Source organism: Chelonia mydas, chromosome 13, assembly GCF_015237465.2.
Source record: "Chelonia mydas isolate rCheMyd1 chromosome 13, rCheMyd1.pri.v2, whole genome shotgun sequence".
NCBI classification, from domain to species: Eukaryota; Metazoa; Chordata; order Testudines; family Cheloniidae; genus Chelonia; species Chelonia mydas.
This window is the reverse complement of record NC_051253.2, coordinates 17,321,769-17,344,980: the sequence shown is the minus strand read 5'-3', so window position 1 is coordinate 17,344,980 and position 23,212 is coordinate 17,321,769. Positions and strand designations below refer to the sequence as shown.

Here is a 23,212-nt window from a genome sequence, read left to right as displayed (position 1 = left end):
CTCTTATTTACAGTGTCACCAGAAAGTGAGAACCAAGCATTTGCATGGCACTTTTGTAGCCGGCATTGCAAGGTATTCACGTGCCAGATATGCTAAACATTCGTATGACCCTTCATGCTTCGGCCACCATTCCAGAGGACATGCTTCCATGCTGATGATGCTCATTAAAAAGAAATGTGTTAATTAAATTTGTGACTGATCTCCTTGGGGGAGAATTGTATGTCTCCTGCTCTGTTTTACTCGTATTCTGCCATATATTTCATGTTACAGTAGTCTTGGATGATAACCCAGCACATGTTTATTTTAAGAACACTTTCATTGCAGATTTGACAAAATGCAATGAAGGTACCAGTGTGAGATTTCTAAAGATAGCTACAGCACTCGACCCAAGGTTTAAGAACGTGAAGTATCTACCAAAGTCTGAGAGGGACGAGGTGTGGAGCATGCTTTCAGAGGTCTTAAAAGAGCAACACTCTGATGCGGAAACTCCAGAACCCAAACCACCAAAAAAGAAAGTCAACCTTCTGCTGGTGGCATCTGACTCAGATAATGAAAATGAACATGCGTTGGTCCGTACTGCTTTGGATCGTTACCAAGCAGAATGTCATCAGCATTGACGCATGTCCCTTGAAATGGTGATTGAAGCATGAAAGGACATATGAATTTTTAGCATATCTGGCACATTAATATGTTGCGGCTACAACAGTGCCACAAGAACGCCTGTTCTCACTTTCAGGTGACATTGTAAACAAGAAGCGGGCAGCATTATCTCCTACAAATGTAAACTAACTTGTTTGTCTGAGTGATTGGCTGAACAACAAGTAGGACTGAGTGGACTTGCAGGCTCTAAAATTTTACATTGTTTTATTTTTGAATTCAGGTTTTTGTACATAATTCTACATTTGAAAGTTCAACTTTCATGATAAAGAGATTGCACTACAGTACTTGTATTAGGTGAATTGAAAAATACTATTTAGTTTTTTTACAGTGCAAATACTTGTAATCAAAATAAAATATAAAGTGAGTACTGTACACTTTATATTCTGTGTTGTAATTGAAATCAATATATTTGAAAATGTAGAAAACATTCAAAAATATTTAAATAAATGGTATTCTATTATTGTTTAAGAGTGCGATTAATTTTTTTAATTGCTTGATAGCCCTGTTTACTACCCTTACTCCCGAATCGTCCTGTCAGTTTTTCCAGCTTTCTAACATCTACATAGTGCTTGCAAATGTATACAAAAAGTAAACGTGGGGGCAGAGAAGCCTTTTTTTCCTAGATTTCATTACAGGGATCTTAGGTGTTACTTGTAACAAAAGTAGGTTTAAAAATAATTCAGAGAGAAATGTTTGTGTGAATTTATAGTGACCCTTTTAACTGTGTGTAAATGTCATTTTCTACTCCCTCATTACAGAGTTTATTCCATACGTGTTTCAAGTGATGTCTCTACTATTGGAAATGCATAAAAATGACATCCCGTCATCCTACATGGCATTGTTTCCTCATCTCCTCCAGCCAGTACTGTGGGAAAGGACAGGAAACATTCCTCCTTTGGTTAGACTCCTCCAGGCCTACTTAGAGAAGGGTGCCAATACAATAGCAAGTGCTGCAGCTGACAAAATTGTAAGTTGGGTTAATTTGACTGCAACATACCTGTCTAAACTCACTGCATTTTTTAATTCAGACAAATGAGATACTGACACACTTTCCAAAGCTTAACAAATTTAGCACATACCAAGATTAATGCAGAGTTTTTACTCCCTTTGTAAACTCAAACTTCTCATATAGTAAACTGAAGAATAATGTACACAACACAATGTACACTGCACATCCTCTTCATTCCGTTTTTCTTTATTGGTGGCAACCACTGCGTCACACAGCTAACCATTGTAGATGCAGAATTCTTGTGCCCAGTCCCTGCTGCTTTTGGCATGCAAATAGGTTTCCCCAGTTCTGCTAGTGAGATGGGAGAAGCTGGTGCCTCTCATTAGAGCTCTGGAACAGGAAAGGACAAAGATTTCTTCCAGAAAGAGCATTGGAATGGTGAGGAACAAATATGTCCTCCGTGCTTCTCCCTGCAACTTCCAGCAGCAGCAGCACTGTTCTGCATGTCCTGACCCTCCATCACCAACCGCCTCACAGAGTCAGGCTTGAGCAGATAATGCCATTGAACAGGCAGGCAGCCATGTTCTGAATTAGCTTTGGCTTTCAAGTAGTTTTCAAAGTTAGCCCTAACTCTTGACCACTTGGTTCCATCAGTGTCCTTTTACTAAATCTTTTTGTCCCTAACTGCAAAAATTAAATTGTCTGTTAGATTGATTGATTTGATTCTCCTTGATATACTTTTCAGGAAAACAGGTGCATGATTTTTGCTAGTTCTTATCATATCTGCTAAGTCACACCAGAGAAAAATGCTCTCTTTTATTTGTTTCACTTACAGCCTGGATTACTAGGTGTGTTCCAGAAGCTCATTGCCTCTAAAGCTAATGACCATCAAGGATTCTATCTTCTCAACAGTATTATTGAGCATATGCCTCCGTGAGTACAACTGTGTGAAACTAGGTTCAAGCCTAATTACTGAAGACCAGACATGTTTATGTACTTTGAAAGATATTAGTGCTAAATTCAATTTTAAATTAAATTCTTATATACACCTTCTATAAAACTATATTAGCAAGATACAGTTGTAACTTGAATAATTGTTTTAAATTTCTAGAGAATCAGTTGACCAGTACAGGAAGCAAATCTTCATTCTACTATTCCAAAGACTTCAAAATTCCAAAACAACAAAGTTTATCAAAAGTAAGTTCTGTGCCGTATATGAATTCTGATATACGGAAAGCCCTATAACTTGGAACACAAAAAGTGACTGGGTGAACTTACCATAGGGAAGAATCCTGCAGTGGCCAAGGGGGATGACTACATGACCTAACAGGTCTTTTGCATCTCGAAATTCTGTGATTTATACCAATTTATTTCCATTAGTGAACAAAAGCTACATCTTGAGGCAATTGAGGTTGCAACAGGACACACTCCATTGATCCCAAACCTTAAAATAATGGAAATAAGAAGTTACGGGGAAGGACTTGTGTGTTCCTTTCCACCTTCATATTGCTGACACCACTATCGATAAAACACTTCATAAGACTCATTTTCATCTCAAATTGATACTCAGAAGCAATATCTATTCCAGCTTCATCAGTGACCTTAACAGTGACCTGATGTGCTTGTATGTCAATTATATCAACAGATCAGCACATAGGACTCTCACATTTCATGTATTTGGGAAGTTCTTCTGCCTTAACACAGCTGTGGTCATTGTTATGGTTTTGCATTACACAAGCAAAATGTGTAGCAAATAACCGAAATGTGAAATGTTTTGGTGATTTACACCATAATTTAGAGATTATCATAGTTACTCAGTATAAAATCTTGTCTTTCAGTATGTAAATCATACAGTATGCCACAAAATCTTTAGTTTTTAGTTAAATGTGTGTCTTTGGCAGGAATGAGAATGATATGATTGTTATAACAACCTACATGAAACTAAAATTAAGTGATTTTCCTAACAGCCACATAGGAAAGAGGATTGACAATTGTAGAGTTCCAATTGCTATAATTCTTAATTTATCTAATTACGGCAGGAGCTTTAACACATTGCATGAGAAAATTAATCTTTGTTCATTTCTTTTTTGATATCTAAAATTGTACCCTGTACATAACTTTTTGAACAAATCTCGATAACTGGAATGAATCTAGTTCCTATAAGTAAAATTTTACATTCTTTGGATCACCATTTCTAATCCTTTCAAAAAATTCCACCTTTTGAAAACAGATGTTTTATGTCAGGTTGAGTAGTAATGGTGCAGTCTGTTGCTCATTCTAAAGCTAGTTCAGAGAAGTCTCTTGTTGTACGTACTATTGTATAAATATTCTTTAGATAGTTTTTAACATGATCCTTTTCTTTCAATAGGTTTCCTAGTCTTCATTAATTTGTACTGTGTAAAATATGGGGCGTTAGCACTTCAAGAAATATTTGACAGCATACAGCCAAAGTTAGTATCATTCTTACTTAAGACTTCTGTATATTTATTACTTTTAAGTTGGAAATAGTTGGTCTGCTACTTAAAAATCAGAAAACAAGTACTTGTCCCTTCAACTAAATAGTCATTTTATTCCCCCACTATCCTGGAGGAGAGGTTATCCTCTGAGATTTCTGCCACCAAATCAAAGGCTCCATGTAGCAGTAATAGTTTCTTCTGCTGAGACTGGCTGATTGTGGTTTTTCCCTGAATCATTCTGATTGTCTGAGTATCTGCCAAAGAGTATCTCCTGAAAGGGGCAAGAGGTATTCCCTGTTTCACTTCGATCCATGGGAAGAGTGTGCTGCCTACACAGAATTTGCAGCTTGGGTCCTCTGGGACTGCTCTGTCATGCTAGATTCCCCATTTTTGTATGATTTTCTGATGCCTCTTGTTGCTGTCCTTATTTGTTCTCTAAGGTTGGGTTGTTCTCATATCCTCTAGTCTGTCTTTTCTTCCTAGCATATCAAACCTACTTTTCCATGTAATTTCTGTTGAATGAACTCATTAGATCACTTCACCGATGATCGTGGGGAATTGTGAAGTTTGATCCTGTTCCTGTTAGGAAATTAAACTTGACTTGGTTTGGATTCTTGAATGAACCCATTTCAGGTCACCTCTGTGATGGTATAGCATTGCTTTTCTTTAGATCGCTCCCTGAAGATTACATACACAGTTTTAGTATATGTTTATTTTAAATGGTGGATTTTTTCCCCCTTCACCATTTTTATTTATACTTATTTTTCTGTTTACAACATCACAATAGGATGTTTGGAATGGTTTTGGAGAAAATTATAATTCCTGAAATACAGAAAGTATCTGGACAAGTAGAGAAGAAAATCTGTGCTGTTGGTATTACTAAAATACTAACGGAGTGCCCTCCCATGATGGACACAGAATACACAAAACTGTGGTAAGTGCAGAACAACTCCTGAAGGTTTGTTGGTGAAGATACTGATTGTTGCTAATGCAATTGAACTGATCAAATTCCTTTTTTTAAAAAAATATGCTTTTGTGGTCTTTGATATGCTTGCTGCAATATGGAGTGAGTGTTCAGGCCTCTTTGCTGTTACTAAGAGAAATAATACACTGCTCCTTCTAGAGCAGGTGTCAGTATTGTTTTGAAACCTATCTGACAGGAATGCAGCATTGGACAGGTCAGCTAGGCCCCTGCTTGAGAAAATAGTACTTATGAAAAATCAAGCCAGGTTTTGACTCATTGGTCTTCAGAATGGCAATGTAATTGAGCCCATATTTAACTTTAGTTCTGACATTGCCATTGTTCCATGAATAAAATTCCTGTTTGCCATCAAGCCTCTTATAAATTCCATTGTCCAAATGGCAAGTAACTTAAGTTATATTTAAAATGATTTGATCTTAGTGTTAGAATATTAGGAAAAAATGAAATAACAGCATGAATTGAGTAGGCTAAAAGAGTTGCTTTCCTTAGACACTTTAAGAGAACTTGAGACAGTCCAAGATTAATACATTCTCCATCTTTTTAATAAAGCACCCAAGTTGTGCCTGTAAATTTTTGTGTAAATCCATTGCACCTACAAAGCCCATATTTGCCCAAGTCAGGACACAATCTATGAACACCTGGCCCTTTGTTAGTACTCACTGAGGCTCAGATAAATTTGAGTTTTCAGTATTATTTTAAAATCTACCCATGCGGACATAATGTGTGTGTATTTTGGTTTTATCCTCCTTCCTCCTGTGGTAGGATTCCTTTACTGCAGGCTCTAATTGGTCTCTTTGAACTGCCTGAAGATGATACCATTCCTGATGAAGAACACTTCATTGATATAGAAGATACCCCCGGATACCAGACTGCATTCTCTCAGCTTGCCTTTGCTGGAAAAAAAGAACATGATCCTGTGGGTCAAATGGTGAACAATCCTAAAATCCACCTGGCACAGTCTCTTCACAAACTCTCTACTGCGTGTCCAGGCAGGGTAGGTGATAGTTAATGTATGGCAGATTAATCTCCATTTCTACAGAGAAAAGATACCCTTTTGATGACCGATTTTGTTTTGTGCAAGTTGTCTTGCTAGCCAGAAAAACTGAGTGGATGTTTTACTCATTTAGTTTGCAACTGAAGTATTTTTCTGTAAGGTATGCTTTCCTATGCTAATAAGGGCCCAGGTACTTCTGCTGGATTTTGAGAAGGGTTTAAAACGTTGCCACTTCTTAGGGTAAACTATCTCCTCTAGGGAAAAGGGTGAGTTGGAAAAAAACCCTCTTCTGAATAAGATTCTAATGCATTTATTGGTCTGCTGGGGAAGATGGTGCCTGGACCTGAAGCAGAATCCAGAGAAAACTGGATGTTTAACTGGATGTTAAACAGAATGGTAAAGCTCCAAATCAGTATCTTCAGCTATGTTGTTGGTGCATGGAAAACACCTTTTCGGGATGAATAGTTATGTGCCTGCACGTACTAGTAGGTTGCAGTTAAAAATACCTTAACTTAAAAATATTAATGTTTTTTCATAACTCTTAGAAGTCTTCAAGATTCTGAGGAGCGAAGAGATCAGGGTACAGCCTACTGTGTAAGGCACCTGAATTTTGTACCTGGTTTGTTTTCATTTTTCACATTCTACCCAAACTGGTAATATAGCAATATCAGTGAAGCTGCTCATGTTAATTTCAATTTCAAGGTGCAGTATTGAAAAATGCTGGAAATTAAGATCTTTGATACTAATCTCTGGTACTGGCAGGTCTGTTGCAGGAAGTACTTTCACATTGCAAAAGCCCTGGTGTCAGGACTTCAGTCAGCTCCTTACCGTATTCCCTCAGACTGTCGCAATCCTGAAATACAGTGGTATTTGGTTAACGCATACACATATTAATGCCTCTGTCTTGTTTATGTTTAAGGTTCCATCAATGCTGAGTACTAGTCTGAACGCAGAAGCCTTGCAGTATCTCCAAGGATACCTCCAAGCCGCAAGTGTAACGCTGCTCTGAATTGCATGTTTGACAAGCAAGATTGAAAGCTGTTCATTTAAAAAGAAAATTGACACTGACTTTCTTTTAAGCAGAGCTCAGACGAAATGAAGTTGCTACTTCAAAATGTATCGCAGAACCCATCTTGTAAAAGATATTAAATGTTGCTTTAAGGAGAAATGGAAAATTAGGTGGTTCATATGATCATAAATAAAGAGGCAGCTAACTTCCATTTCCATTTTAATTTCAAAGAGAATAGTAACAGCAGTTTATCGTGTGGCATTGACTTGAGTTCTGCATCTGCAGTGTTTGGATAATATTTTGAAATGTAAGGAGAGCACTGGCTATAGAAACTCACTTTCTGTCACTAAAATTCCTTTTCATTTTGATGTTGTCATTTGTATTTCTTTTGTGTCTTTCTTTAAACTGTCTAAATTGTGAATAAATAAGAAACACTTGTTTAAAATGTCTAGAAATGTGCATTTACTGTTGTAAGGTAATCTAATCATCAGAAAATAACTCTAAAATTTAGTACAGATAACAGTGGGACTTCAAGGTTTTGGGGGTTTCTTGGGGTTTTTTTGGTGCTTCTAACTCTAAGCACCCTTCAAAACAAAAAATATATTGAGGAAAATTGAAATCAAGGTATTGCTCTTTTAGTAATAAAAATAGAAGTAGGAAGCAGTAATTGTGCTTATAAAGCACCCCTTCTTTTTGAGCAATGAATAATAGCATAATGTAGTAAAAACAACAAAAACCTCCCTCTTAAAATTTTACATAAAACTAGTAGATTGTTTTCTTTAAATGAGTTTTTACTGGTGCATTGTACTAAAATTGCAATCATATAAAATAGTTCTTGTACACTTGATTAAAGTGTTTTCCCCTTCAAATTTATATTGATGAAATTGAATTTTTTTTTTTTTCCGTTTTAGGTGCATCTTGGTCTATGCCTAACTTTGACATGCACTTATGATCATGCAGGCGAATGTACAATTAAATGCTCGGCTCATTTGTATTCTTGAATGCCCAATTTGCACACCCATAACTTCTGAAAATCAGGCCCTTAGAGCACTAATACTGTAGTGAGACAAATAAAACTGGCTTTTTCCAGAGTAGCAGCCATGTTAGTCTGTATTCGCAAAAAGAAAAGGAGTACTCGTGGCACCTTAGAGACTAACACATTTATTTGAGCATAAGATTTCGTGAAGTGAGCTGTAGCTCACGAAAGCTTATGCTCAAATAAATTTGTTAGTCTCTAAGGTGCCACAAGTACTCCTTTTCTTAAAACTGGCTTTGAACTCCTGAGACTGGGATCAGGGAACTCTGCAAAAAGGACCAGAGAGAACACCTCGGAGCTTTAACAATGTCTTGGGGTAGGGGGTGGGACGAAATAAACCTTTAAGGAATAGAATAAAATAAAATCCAGGGGCCTTTATGCTTGGTGGCAAATTAGTGGAAGCAAAATTTCTCCTGAATTAGCCACAGTGGCTAGGTAAATCACTAAAGGCACATGTAAATATTAGTTTTAGTTTTTTTAATATCCTCATGTTTTGGGGGCACAAGGCAACATCTGATATGGGGTTACTTCTCTTATGGACAGGAATAAACCTGCCTACTTCATAGCTTGCTTCTACCTCTTGAATCCACTGGTAGTGGGTATTGTCACAGACAAGATACAGTTCTATCCAAGTTCTTGTATTACATCCATCTAAGCCCTGGTCCACACTAGGACTTTAGGTCGAATTTAGCAGCGTTAAATCGATGTAAACCTGCACCCGTCCACACGATGAAGCCCTTTTTTCGACTTAAAGGGCTCTTAAAATCGATTTCTTTACTCCACCCCTGACAAGTGGATTAGCGCTTAAATCGGCCTTGCCGGGTCGAATTTGGGGTACTGTGGACACAATTCGACGGTATTGGCCTCCGGGAGCTATCCCAGAGTGCTCCATTGTGACCGCTCTGGACAGCACTCTCAACTCAGATGCACTGGCCAGGTAGACAGGAAAAGAACTGCGAACTTTTGAATCTCATTTCCTGTTTGCCAGTGTGGCAAGCTGCAGGTGACCATGATGGAGTCCCAGAATCGCAAAAGAGCTCCAGCATGGACTGAACGGGAGGTACAGGATCTGATCGCTGTATGGGGAGAGGAATCCATGCTATCAGAACTCCGTTCCAGTTTTCGAAATGCCAAAACCTTTGTCAAAATCTCCGAGGGCACGAACGACAGAGGCCATAACAGGGACCCAAAGCAGTACCGTGTGAAACTTAAGGAGCTGAGGCAAGCCTACCAGAAAACCAGAGAGGCGAACGGTCGCTCCGGATCAGAGCCCCAAACATGCCGCTTCTATGATGAGCTGCATGCCATTTTAGGGGGTTCAGCCACCACTACCCCAGCCGTGTTGTTTGACTCCTTCAATGGAGATGGAGGCAACATGGAAGCAGGTTTTGGGGATGAAGAAGATGATGATGATGAGGTAGCTCACAGCAAGCAAGCGGAGAAACCGGTTTTCCCGACGGCCAGGAACTGTTTCTCACCCTGGACCTGGAGCCAGTACCCCCCGAACCCACCCAAGGCTGCCTCCTGGACCCGGCAGGTGGAGAAGGGACCTCCGGTGAGCGTACCTTTTAAAATACTATACATGGTTTAAAAGCAAGCATGTGAAAGGATTACTTTGCCCTGGCATTCGTGGCTCTCCTGGATGTACTCCCAAAGCCTTTGCAAAAGGTTTCTGGGGAGGGCAGCCTTATTGCGTCCTCCATGGTAGGACACTTTACCACTCCAGGCCAGTAGCACGTACTCGGGAATCATTGTACAACAAAGCATTGCAGTGTATGTTTGCTGGCGTTCAAACAACATCCGTTCTTTATCTCTCTGTGTTATCCTCAGGAGAGTGAGATATCATTCATGGTCACCTGGTTGAAATAGGGTGCTTTTCTTCAGGGGACACTCAGAGGTGCCCGTTCCTGCTGGGCTGTTTGCCTGTGGCTGAACAGAAATGTTCCCCGCTGTTAGCCACAGGGAGGGGGGAGGGTTGAGGGGGTAGCCACGCGGTGGGGGAAGGCAAAATGCGACCTTGTAACGAAAGCACATGTGCTATGTATGTAATGTTAACAGCAAGGTTTACCCTGAAAGAGTGTAGCCACTGTTTTATAAAATGTGTCTTTTTAAATACTGCTGTCCCTTTTTTTTCTCCACCAGCTGCATGTGTTTCAATGATCACAGGATCTTCTCCTTCCCAGAGGCTAGTGAAGATTAGAAAGAAAAAAAAAACGCACTCGTGATGAAATGTTCTCTGAGCTCATGCTGTCCTCCCACACTGACAGAGCACAGACGAATGCGTGGAGGCAAATAATGTCAGAGTCAGGAAAGCACAAAATGACCGGGAGGAGAGGTGGCAGGCTGAAGAGAGTAAGTGGCGGGCTGAAGACAGGGCTGAAGCTCAAATGTGGCGGCAGCGTGATGAGAGGAGGCAGGATTCAATGCTGGGGCTGCTGGAGGATCAAACCAGTATGCTTCAGTGTATGGTTGAGCTGCAGCAAAGGCAGCTGGGGCACAGACTGCCACTACAGCCCCTGTGTAACCAACCGCCCTCCTCCCCAAGTTCCATAGCCTCCACACCCAGACGCCCAAGAACGCGGTGGGGGGGGCCTCCGGCCAACCAGCCACTCCACCACAGAGGATTGCCCAAAAAACAGAAGGCTGGCATTCAATAAATTTTAAAGTTGTAAACTTTTTAAGTGCTGTGTGGCATTTTCCTTCCCTCCTCCACCACCCCTCCTGGGCTACCTTGGTAGTCATCCCTCTATTTGTGTGATGAACGAATAAAGAATGCGTGAATGTGAAGTAATGACTTTATTGTCTCTGCAAGCGGTGATCGAAGGGAGGAGGGGAGGGTGGTGAGTGAACCAAGGGGCGGGGGGTTTCATCAAGGAGAAACAAACAGAACTTTCACACCGTAGCCTGTCCAGTCATGAAACTGGTTTTCAAAGCTTCTCTGATGCGTACCGCGCCCTCCTGTGTTCTTCTAACTGCCTTGGTGTCTGGCTGCGCGTAACCAGCAGCCAGGCGATTTGCCTCAACCTTCCACCCCGCCATAAACGTCTCCCCTTTACTCTCACAGATATTGTGGAGCACACAGCAAGCAGTAATAACAGTGCGAATACTGGTTTCGCTGAGGTCTAAGCGAGTCAGTAAACTGCACCAGCGCGCCTAATCGTCCAAATGCACATTCTACCACCATTCTGCACTTGCTCAGCCTGTAGTTGAACAGCTCCTGACTACTGTCCAGGCTGCCTGTGTACGGCTTCATGAGCCATGGCATTAAGGGGTAGGCTGGGTCTCCAAGGATAACTATAGGCATTTCAACATCCCCAACAGTTATTTTCTAGTCTGGGAATAAAGTCCCTTCCTGCAGCTTTTGAAACAGATCAGAGTTCCTGAAGATGCGAGCATCATGTACCTTTCCCGGCCATCCCACGTTGATGTTGGTGAAACGTCCCTTGTGATCCACCAGAGCTTGCAGCACTATTGAAAAGTACCCCTTGCGGTTTATGTACTCGCCGGCTTGGTGCTCCGGTGCCAAGATAGGGATAGGGGTTCCGTCTATGGCCCCACCACAGTTAGGGAATCCCATTGCAGCAAAGCCATCCACTATGACCTGCACATTTCCCAGGGTCACTACCCTTGATATCAGCAGATCTTTGATTGCGTGGGCTATTTGCATCACAGCAGCCCCCACAGTAGATTTGGCCACTCCAAATTGATTCCCAACTGACCGGCAGCTGTCTGGCGTTGCAAGCTTCCACAGGGCTATCGCCACTCGCTTCTCATCTTGGTATTCGTGCGCTTCAGGGCAGGGGAAAGCAAGTCACAAAGTTCCATGAAAGTGCCCTTATGCATGCGAAAGTTTTGCAACCACTGGGAATCGTCCCAGACCCGCAACACTATGCGGTCCCACCAGTCTGTGCTTGTTTCCTGAGCCCAGAATCGGCGTTCCACAGCATGAACCTGCCCCATTAGCACCATGATGCATGCATTGGCAGGGCCCATGCTTTCAGAGAAATCTGTGTCCATGTCCTGATCACTCACGTGACCGTGCTGACGTCGCCTCCTCGCCCGGTATCGCTCTGCCAGGTTCTGGTGCTGCATATGCTGCTGGATAATGCGTGTGGTGTTTAATGTGCTCCTAATTTTCAAAGTGAGCTGAGCGGCCTCCATGCTTGCCTTGGTATGGTGTCCGCACAGAAAAAAGGCGCGGAACGATTGTCTGCCGTTGCTCTGACGGAGGGAGGGGTGACTGACGACTTGGCTTACAGGGAATTACAGTCAACAAAGGGGGTGGCTTTACATCAATGAGTATTTCAGGCAGGACTTCACAGAGGGTTCCAATAAGAAATGGTGCACCTAAGTAATTGTTCTTATTGGAACAAGCAGGTTGGTCTGGCCTCTGATTGATACATGGCTAGATTTACCTCGCTGCACCTTCTCTGTGAGTGACTGCAGTGTGACCTAGAGGAACGAGTCCCCTAGACGGGGCGGAGAGGGGAAGTAAATGAGTACAAAACAAATCTGGTCTATTTCTTGTTTTGATCCACTCCATCTATCTTTTACATCTTTGGCTGGCAGCAGATGGTGCAGAAGGACTGCAAGCCATCCACATTTCATGGCTGCTCAGCAGAAGATGGTGCAGTAGGACTGCTAGCCATCCTCATCTCTTGCCTGCCTGGCAGAAGATGGTACAAACGACTGCTAGCAATCCATATTGCCTGCCTGCTCACCGTAAGATGGTTCAATAGGACTGACTGCAGGACTAAAGAGAATGACCTGGTCAAGTCACTTCTAATGTAGTCCCTGCACCCATGTCTGCCCGGGCGCTCCTGGGCGACGTGACCAGGAGCACCTCAGACATGACAATGACGGCTACCAGTCCTACTGCACCGTCTGCTGCCACAAGGCAAGGGGTTGCTGCTGCTGTGTAGCAATGCAGTACCACGTCTGCCACCACCCAGGAGACATATGGTGACGGTTACCTGAGCGGGCTCCATGCTTGCCGTGGTATGGCGTCTGCACAGGTAACTCAAGAAAAAAGGCATGAAACGGTTGTCTGCTGCTGCTTTCACGGAGGAAGGGAGGGAACGGGGGACCTGACAATATGTACCCAGAACCACCCGCAACAATGTTTTAGCCCCATCAGGCATTGGGATCTCAACCCAGAATTCCAGTGGGCAGCGGAGACTGCGGGAACTGTGGGATAGCTACCCACAGTGCAACACTCCGGAAGCTGACGCTTGCCTCGGTACTGTGGAAGCACTCCACCGAGTTAATGCACTTAGAGCATTTTCTGTGGGGATACACACACTCGAATATATAAAAACGATTTCTAAAAAAACGACTTCTATAAATTCGACCTAATTTCGTAGTGTAGACATACCCTAAGTGCTAATGATGCATAAACAATATGACTACTAGGTGTTATGTGAGCTGCCTCCATTCACCTTCCCAGAAGGAGTATTGCATGTGGGGATGGCTTTTTTTTTTTTAGGAGCTGTGTGCTTTAATTTTGAAAAGTCCAATTTGAAGAAGTGTGCACTTAGTCAAGAAAATGGTAAATATAGTGGAATAGATGGAACACTGATTCGATCTGGTAATCCCTATGCTTCAACAAATCTGAGTTATGTCTACTTCTAGAAGTTTCTAGATTGTCTGGTTATTTGTTTTGTAACCTTTTTTTTTTTTTTTTGAGACCAAAGCCAAAAGGGTGGATGCAATCCTTAGAGGCATAAATGGGAATCACAGATTGGAGCAGAGATTATTTTACTTCTGTATTTGGCACTGGTGTGACCACTGCTGGAATACTGTGTCCAGTTCTGGTGTCAACAATTCAAGAAGGATGTTGATAGACTGGAGAGGGCTCAGAGAAGAGCCACGAGAATTATTACAGGATAGGAAAATGTGCTTTATAGTGATAGACTCAAGCAGCTCAATCTATTTATGTTAACAAGGAGGAATGTTTAAGGGGCGACAATTATAGTCTATAAATACCTACACTAGCAACAAATATTTAGTAATGGACTCTTCAGTCTAGCAGAGGAAGATATATGATCCAATGGCTGGAAGCTGAAGCTAGACAAATTCAGATGGGAAATAAGGTGCAAATTTTTAAACGTGAGAGTAATTAACCAATGGAACAACTTACCAAGGATTGTGGTGGATTCTCCATCACTGACCGTTTTTAAATGTGGGATCTTTCAAGATGGGATATTTTTCTAAAATATATGCCTTAGGAATTATTTTGGGGAAGTTCCATGGCCTATTATGCAGAAGGTCAGACAAGATGGTAACAATGGTCCCTTCTGGCCTTGGAATCTATGAATTTATGAAAGTTATGTTGTATTAAAACCACAACGTGTTGCTGACACTTTGTTTATGGTTTTAAATATTAATGCTTTTATTTCTGTAACACCTTTCATCCAAAAGGCTCAAATCACTTTACATAACTGATTTTCCATGGCCCTTTTTTTTTCTCCTCTCTCTCCCCAAAGTTTCCTGCAGAAACTAAGGCACAAAGAGATTAAGTGACTTGCCCAAGACTAACAGAGAGTCTGTAACACAGCTGGGTTAGAACCCAGGTCTCTTCATTTCCCCTTCTGGGCTTTAATCACAACACTGTTTCCTTTTTATCGCCTGGCAATTAAACAATAGCCTGACAAAAGCCAGGGACCATGCATCATATTCACTTCCAAGCAATCTATTTGGAAGAATAATCTTATATCAGAAATGGTGCTAGGCAGGCCTTTGATAGATAGTGTAATCATATATATATATAATACACACACACACACACACACACACACACATATGCAACAGTGCTAATATAAGGTGTGTGAAGCATAATTTGCAAGTTTTTTTGTAACTTGCCTGGCTTATCAAACTAACAGTGTACTTGAGAGGTTGTCATTCTTCGATTAAAAATTAAAACTTGTACAGAAATTGTTGTTCATTCTCCCCATGTCTGTCCAAAGCTGCATGGTTCAAGCTGTCAGCCTACGCCATTGAAGTGGCCAGGAATCGTGATTTTTCAACCTTTTTTTAATTTGCAGACCCCTAAAAAGTTTAAAATGGAGGTGCGGAACCCTTTGCAAATCTTAGACACCCCCAGGAGTCCACAGCCCACAGGTTGAAAACTGCTGCTCTATGGTAATGACAACCATTTGTGGACTCCTTAAACATAGTCTGTGGACCCCCAGTCCACGGACCACAAGTGGAAAACCACTGTTATCAGAAAATAACCTTTACAATAACTAACTTGCATGATGCTTTACAAAATAGCTAGACAGGTTCCTTGCTTGAAAGATTTTACTATCTCGGGTAAGAGGAGAACCTTATATGGCAAGATGTTTTAAAGTAATAATTAAGTTAACTTTAATTATGCAGGAAGGATTATCTATATAAAAAAGCTTGACTTTCTCCCTCCAAACATTTGTTCTACTTGTTTTTACCTGCAAAATGGCAGGAATACAGGGTTTGTCTCCTCTGCTTTTGCTGCCACATTCATTGCATGAGGACAACCAGGAAACAGGTACATGTGTTCTCAGACCTCAGATGAAGGCATGCTGAATCTTTTGATTTTTTTTCTCTCAAGTATGTCAAAAATTACATAGGTGTTAACAAAAACAAAACTGTTAGTCTGTCAACTGCTCAGATTTCAATCTTGCAATATAATCCTGCGAGTCCTCCCTCATAAAAGATGTCCCAGACCTAATATTTGTAATGGGGGAGAGGGGAAATCTTTTTGAACAATTTCTTAGCCCAATTATGCAGCAAAAAAGGGAAAAATACCTGTTTTGTTTCCTTTTGGCGCTTACATTTAATTAAAATCCCTTATGATCAATAAGGTGAAGTCAGTATTAGTGCTTACTATAATGCAGGGGAGAGTGGAGATGTTCCTGATGCATACTAGCTAAAATAGAAACTAAAATAGAAAGCTTGTTCACATGTTTAACTGCCTGGTGAAAATTATTATTATTCAAATACCGTAAAATGAATTGTGCAATCTGATTTTGTGACGTCATTATTTAGACTACTTTGAAGCAAGTATCTAAAGAAATGACTGCATGATAAAATTACAACAATACTTTATATGGTAAATTCCAAATGATTGCTTCATGATCTGCCCGAAAATATTGTATTTACTAATGTGATTACAGTACTGTTTCCTCAGTACCTTCTTGCAAGGATATCAAAGTGCTTTATATAAGCAATTAACTACTACTGTGACCTGCAAATGAAAGAAATGGATCTGTGCCCTATTTTTGCTGCTTAATGATGCATAAAGAAGTTGTGATTGGTATCTTATAAATAACTTTTTCTGCTTGCTTTACCTTTCTAGGAATATACTCTCCTATTTACTTGAGGAGTTGGAGCTACTTTAGCCCTCTGTTGAAGAGTTGGGCTTGTTAGATATGACGTTCTCTCCCAACCGTTGCCTCAGACTTTCAGATTACACAGCTATTTGTTTAAAACTCGATTCAGTTTTTGTAATCGGCTTCCACATCCTTTCCCCCCTCAGTTTCCACATTATTACTTCAGGTGTCCATAGTCTTTTGGGAAAAACAATGTAGATGAGATCTGAATTTCTAATATAAAAATTTAATCAGAAAAAATTTACATCCCTCCTATATCATAAACCAGCCTCCTCTACCCCCCAAAAAAGTGCACACAATTGCTTTTTTTTTTTGTAGGTCACCTTTAAGCCTCACAATAACTAGTGAGTAGGTAACTCTTATAATTTCACATATTGCTGAACTGCAACCATCTCTGGGATGGAATACCAAAGGTATCTTTACAGCACACAGCAATGACTATACAACAGATCAGGATAAGGTAGGAACTGGTATTTAAGTACACCATGGGATGGATGTCTAATATTTTAATTTTGGCAAATGATATTTTAAAGGCCATCTTGTCACTGTACTTGAAGCTGTACAATATATTTTCCTTATGGTTTATTTGAAAAGCATCCTCAGAATAAATAGAGAATTGGGTAATGTATGGAAAATGCCACATCTATTTGTTTTGATGAAGGGCTTGTAGCTGAATTATTTATTCCTATATGGAATCCTTTACACTTCATAACTAAGCTATTTACACACGGTTGAATGATGCAGACCGCCTGCAAGGGTTTTTTCAATTTACCAGCAAAACAGAGGCAAAAATAACTAATTTTAGTTTAGTGAAGGATTTAAATACTACAGGGCCTTAAATGTTACATTGTAACTTTTGAATGCAGGTATTTTTTTATCTGATGTATTAAGAAAATAAATATTTCTGAATAGAAAATTCCTCCCAACACCTTTTTCTGGCAGAACAGATTGACCTGATCTAGCTGGCATTTTCCCTTCCAGAAAAAGACTATAAAGATTATTTTTGGCATCAAACCGTAATTTTGCAATCATTTTATGTTTGTTTTTATTATAAAAATCTGCAGTTTGCTGCTTCTTAACCACCCCCAAAAGACTTACAGATTGAGGAAAGCTTAGCCTCCTAGAGATATTAGTGATTATGCATAACATTTGGTAGTGATGGTTAAATCTCATGCAGCATTCTGATTGTAAGTTTGATTTTACAGTGGCTTAAGAATAAAAGCTTCCAGTACAACCTTGTCCAATTGGTCCGCTGCGTAATGCTGCTGGTTTTTTGCCTTCCTTTTGGAACACCTGAAGGCTATTTTGGGAAGGATGACGTTGGATTTAATGGCTCAACGTATTATGGCAAATCTAAGGTTATGAAAGGTTGTAGACTCTTGCCATGTTTTACAGAAAAGTAAATTTTAAAATAGTGGTGTTCTGCTTGGAATCTGTAAAATCAAAAGACTCGTACCTTGTTTTTTGTCTGCCAGAGTACCAGTATTTAATAAGAACATTTACTCCAGGTGTTAATTTCAGAGTCAAGTGGGTACAATTTGTGTCACAAGTACGCAAAACAAAACTAAGTTTGTTAGTGATGGTTATAGGCAGACGGGATTTGGGGGGTGGGGGAGGGAAATGGGCTACTATTTGTGCAAAATGAAACCATATATGCAAATTAAACAAATAGGAAATAGCTGTCTAGGCCACAACCATGCTTCATATTTTTGAATTCCTTCTACATGTGGTGTTTAGGTTCAAAGGGTATAGTTATGCTTATCTCATTGGGCTCTTGGGCCATTAGTATCGCTTGTGCCATTAAGTGGCAGCAGTCCATCTGTTCCCCAAAAGCTGTCAGTAGCACTATGAGATTTGTGTCCACTGCACATACTATTCTGTTAATGACCCCCCCCCCTCCCCCCCGAATTTCAGGTGCAGTACAGATACTTATTAGGTGCTGCACTTGGGTTGCTTCTAGACTCTGTTGACCTGCAAGTTGGAGCTCATTTAAACTTCATTTAGAAAAAAAATTTTGAGTTAGGGGTTCTAACCATTTTGACATGGCTTGGAGATTGGAGGCAGATACAGGCGTTGTGATAGTGCTTGGTCCCCCCGGTCTCTTACTTTGGTGGTCGCAGTTCGTTTTATGGCTGTGACAGGGTTTTTAAGTCCGGTCCTTTTAGAATTGTTCCAAATATTTCCGTCCCATACTTCATCGGGACCCCATGGTTTATCCCAGCTAGAGGTGCCGTCTTGCGGGCTGTCACCCCATTTTCCTGCCGTTACCGCTGCTCGTTGGCGGGTTGCGAATTCCAATTTTTGCTTAAGGTGTTTAATGGGTTCAGAGTGATTATGATTGGCAGAGGCTCTGCCTCGTTTTAAGGTTAATTTTGTAACCATTTCTTGTAATACTTAATTCTTTTTTTTTATTCTTTTTCCTGACCTCTTCTGCTAACTTTTTTTCCCTTTGTTTCCCTTCTCTAAATGTGTCCCGACGGGAATCTGACTCTGTATTCCTGTTCCTTTCATTTCTTGATCTTTTTTTCTGCTTGGGAAAACTTCTTCTACAGGGATGCATTCTCCTCTCAGCAAGCAGTCAGACAGAGATGTGACTCATTGCTTGCCTCCCATTGTAGCCAAATTTGCCAAATATATACGGGGTCGAAGGTTTATATACCCGTATATATTTGGCAAATTTATCTTCTAGATCCGAAATAGTGTGGACATTTGCCAGTACCTGTTCGGTCCATGGCCTATGCCTGTATTTTTGCAAGATTTGTTTAAAAGGAGTAATCTCGTGAACAAAACACAGTGATCCCAGTCCTTCCTTGGAGGCATCATCTTTAGATTGTTTCCTTTTAAACATTTATATGAAGGTGCCAATTTACAGGCTATGGCCTTGTGTACCACTATTTGCCCACGCTCCTATATTCTTCAGAGCTCGGTCTTACACAAGGAATGCAGGAAATACCGCCTGACGCTCCTATACCCTTCGGAGTTTACTCCGGTGCTTGGGTTAGAGCGAGAAACTTTAAATTCTCCTGAGCCTATTTACTCAGCTCGCTACAACTGAGGGTGTGCACACCAACTTCTACAATGATCGATCAATTTTATTTTACTGTAGGCAAAACTTTAAAACAAGCATGGTGTATCACCATGTTCCCCCTCCACTATTCTCCACCAAAAATCTTATGCTCATAAACACACAGAATTTTTTTAGGGGATAAGGCAATACACCACATTTATTGCAAGTACAATTTAAACATTAAAATTGAGTATACACACACATCAGCCAAAGGTTCTGCAGCTGGATCTTATAGTTACAAGTTCTTAGCATTGCTTGGTCAATTCCAGTGGCCAGCTGAAACTACACACGAGGGAGAGGGCGGAGCTGGGTCTCTGTCTGACATGTCCGAAGCTCTGATGTCAATGCAGAACGAACCTAAAGTCCCATGGTAATCCACCCTTTTTTTATAGTAATAAGTTGCCATGCAAGTTTGAGCCTTGCTGTGTTATGCTGAGGTTGTTAAAAGGCAACAGTTAAGGTTGCTTTCAATCAGCATGATTATGGGTCGTTACTGGGAGTTGCTGGGTTTTTTTATTCCTTTTTTTGGTTTTACTACTTATTTTTATTATTGGGAGCTTATGCCTTTGCTTTAGGGTTGTTAATTTGCTGCTGCTTCAGCCATCAGAGCAATTCTGATAATTAGGTTGGCACCTTTTGGTTTCTTCACTTCCCTTTTGACCATTCGACCCATTTGGTACTGGCGTTTTTTATTTTTTATTTGTCAGTGTGCCATACATTTCTTACTTATACAGCAGAACAGTACAATAGTTTTAAAGCAAGACTTCTTACAGAACAGCAGTCCACAATCTTAACCATGCTAAAAGCTAATGATGATGGTGGCCCTCAACTTCAAATACTGAATAAGCAGAGAAAAAGAAGTCTCCATAAACTGATAGGCCTTATTTTTTAATATTCTACCCTTTGTGTGTGTGTGTGTGTGTGTGTGTATAAGACTGTATGCTCTTTCAGGCAGAAGCTTTGTAGTCAGAGTGTATAACACACTGGCTGCTATTTCAAAGTCAATACTTAAAACTCTCCAATCCCTAAAACTCCTCAGCAGGGACCAGTTAAATTCTGTATTTTTCTTTATTGCAGTTTTTCATTCTCTTGAAGTATACAATAGCAGCTTTCTAAGTATGAACTTTACTTAAAAGTTCCTTACTATTTTATTTGGGAAAAAAAAGGTATAAAGTTCAGCAGGACAGGAACTGGAACACTTAATGTTGGGTTGTTTGGCCTTAAACCTGTGCCCTAACACCCACGTAATTACAATGCAATATTTCCTTCCATCTAAGAATGTTAAACAGTTTTAAACGAATTAATTATTTGTAAAAAGAAAAGGAGTACTTGTGGCACCTTAGAGACTAACCAATTTATTTGAGCATAAGCTTTCGTGAGCTACAGCTCACTTCATCGGATGTAGCTCATGAAAGCTTATGCTCAAATAAATTGGTTAGTCTCTAAGGTGCCACAAGTACTCCTTTTCTTTTTGCGAATACAGACTAACACGGCTGATGCTCTGAAACCTTAATTATTTATATTACAAATAGTATAACGGGTTGCTACTGGTAGACCAGGATGCTGTTGTGGGCTATGTACAATAACAATTAAAACAAACCCAAAATGCTACTTCCTTCTGTGCAGAGTTTACAATCTCATCTCCCTTCTCAGGGCCCTTGTTGATGCTAAATAGTACAGTGAGTAATTCAAACTAAACAGATTAAAAATCACTCTGGAGTATGTGAAACTTGGTCTAGGACATAAACTCTCTTCCTAGCTATGGACTATGGCAGAGATTCCTAACCAGGGCTACATGTAGCTTTGAGGGTACATCAACTCATCTAGATACTTGCCTAGTTTAACAGGCTACAGAAAAAGCACTAGCAAAGTCCATACAAACTAAAATTTCATACAAAAACTTGTTTATACTTTTCTATACACAGAAATGTAACACAATATTTATATTCCAATTAATTTATTTTATGATTATATGGTAAAAATAAGAAATTTAAGTAATTTGTCAGTAATAGTGTACTGTAACATTTCTGTATTTTTATGTCTGATTTTGTAAGCAAGTAGTTTTAAGTCAGGTGAAATTTGGGGGGTACATAAGACAAGTCAGACTCCTGAAAGAGGTATAGTAGTCTGGAAAGGTTGAGAGCCACTGGACTACAGCTGCCAAGTATCAAGGCCAAGTATCAAGCCATGTTAGTTTATATCCACAAAAACAATGAGGCAGGTGTCACTTCAAAGATTAACAGATTTATTTGGGCATAAGCTTTCGTGGGTAAAAACCCCACTTCTTCAGATGCATAGTGTGAAAATTACAGATACAGCATGTGTGTAATTTTCACGCCATGCATCTGAAGAAGTGGGTTTTTTACCCACCAAAGCTTATGCCCAATTAATGTTAGGTTGTAAGATGCCCCTGGACTCCTTGTTGTTTTTGTGGACTACAGCTCTACTCTGGGGAAAGTGAGCACCTACTATCTCTGGGAACTGGTGGGGGGGCCTGTACCTCACTTGGGTTAAACAGAGTAGCTGACACCCATGCTGCCTTTATGAGCTAGAGATTAGCGGTGAACTAACTACACCTCCTACTATGCAATGTTCCATTTAGATCAAAGAAAGAGACTACAGCTCCCAGTACACTGCCACCTTGGAACTACCGCTCCCTTATGCACTAGTCAACATTCGCTCCACTGCTGTAGTTGACAGGACGCCTATGACCTCGTCTTCACATTCAACGTAGTTGTACCGTTCCTGGCCCAGGCAGGAATAGGCAGCAGGTTTTAAACAACGACAATGAAGAATTTTTTCTCACAATGCATAGTCAACCTGTGGAAATCCTTGCCTGAGGATGACGTGAAAGCCAAGACTATAAGAGGGTTCAAAAAAGAACTAGATAAATTCAGGGAGGATAGGTCCATCAGTAGCTATTAGACAGCATGGGCAGCCATAGTATCCTTAGCTTCTGTTCGCCAGAGGCTAGGAATAGGTGACAGGGGATGGATCAGTTGATGATTGCCTGTTCTCTCTGGGTCACCGGACATTGGCCACTGTTGGAAGACAGGATGCTGGGCTAGATGGACCTTCGGTCTGACGGTGTATGGCTGTCTTGTGTTCTCAAACAAACAAAATACACCCTGGGAGCCCCCTCACACCCCTGTGATGCTTTGCCTCACCTAGCCGAGAGGAGCTGGCCCTCTGGTTTGCCCACAACTGGAACTCAAGTGGCCCTGCTGTTGCTCCACACTGCACACAAACCTCATCTTCTTGCCTTCTCACCTAGTGCCGGCGGGGGGGGCGTTCCTCGCCACCTGAAAGAAGGGCCCAAATGTGCGGGAAGGGCCGGAACGACTCCACGCGCACCAGAAACATTGCAGCAGCGCCTCTTCTCCCCCCTCCTCCCCCATCATGGGCCAGTAGGATAAGCCTCCCCCACCCCCAACAGCAACCAGGGGCTGTCTCAACCCAGAGCGAGGCTTCAGGCCCCGTATGCTGAATGGTCTCCGGCCTAAAGTCAGCCCAGGGCCCGTCTTGGGCTGGTTGCGTGGGAAAGTTTCACCAAGTTCAAGTCTCCCTCAACTGCGAGTGCCCAAGCGAAGCCAAGCATGCCGGGAGCTGTAGGCCCCTTGGCGATCCGCCGGTCGGGGTGAGCGATGCATGCCGGGAGCTGTAGTCCCCTTGGAGGTGAGGCTGTCTCAGTGA

General features: G+C 41.1%; 1 protein-coding gene and 1 long non-coding RNA gene across 3 annotated transcripts in view; one reads left to right on the top strand and one right to left on the bottom strand.

Moving 5' to 3' along the window:
• Positions 1–7,495, top strand: part of CSE1L (chromosome segregation 1 like) — a 34,480-nt gene extending 26,985 nt beyond the window's left edge. For both annotated transcript variants that reach the window (XM_037915570.2, XM_043527449.1), the window contains exons 19-25: positions 1,419–1,627; positions 2,445–2,542; positions 2,721–2,806; positions 3,978–4,059; positions 4,853–4,999; positions 5,810–6,041; positions 6,961–7,495. In XM_037915570.2, the coding sequence (XP_037771498.1) occupies positions 1,419–1,627; positions 2,445–2,542; positions 2,721–2,806; positions 3,978–4,059; positions 4,853–4,999; positions 5,810–6,041; positions 6,961–7,050 (944 nt within the window). In that variant the 3' untranslated portion in view covers positions 7,051–7,495. The remainder of the gene's footprint in view (positions 1–1,418; positions 1,628–2,444; positions 2,543–2,720; positions 2,807–3,977; positions 4,060–4,852; positions 5,000–5,809; positions 6,042–6,960) is intronic.
• LOC122462776 lies at positions 1,621–23,173 on the bottom strand. Its single transcript, XR_006285531.1, has 4 exons — positions 22,687–23,173; positions 14,226–22,560; positions 2,888–3,053; positions 1,621–1,999 (listed from the first exon to the last, which is right to left on the bottom strand). It is a non-coding gene; the product is annotated as an uncharacterized LOC122462776 (long non-coding RNA).
• Between the last annotated feature and the right edge of the window lie 39 nt (positions 23,174–23,212).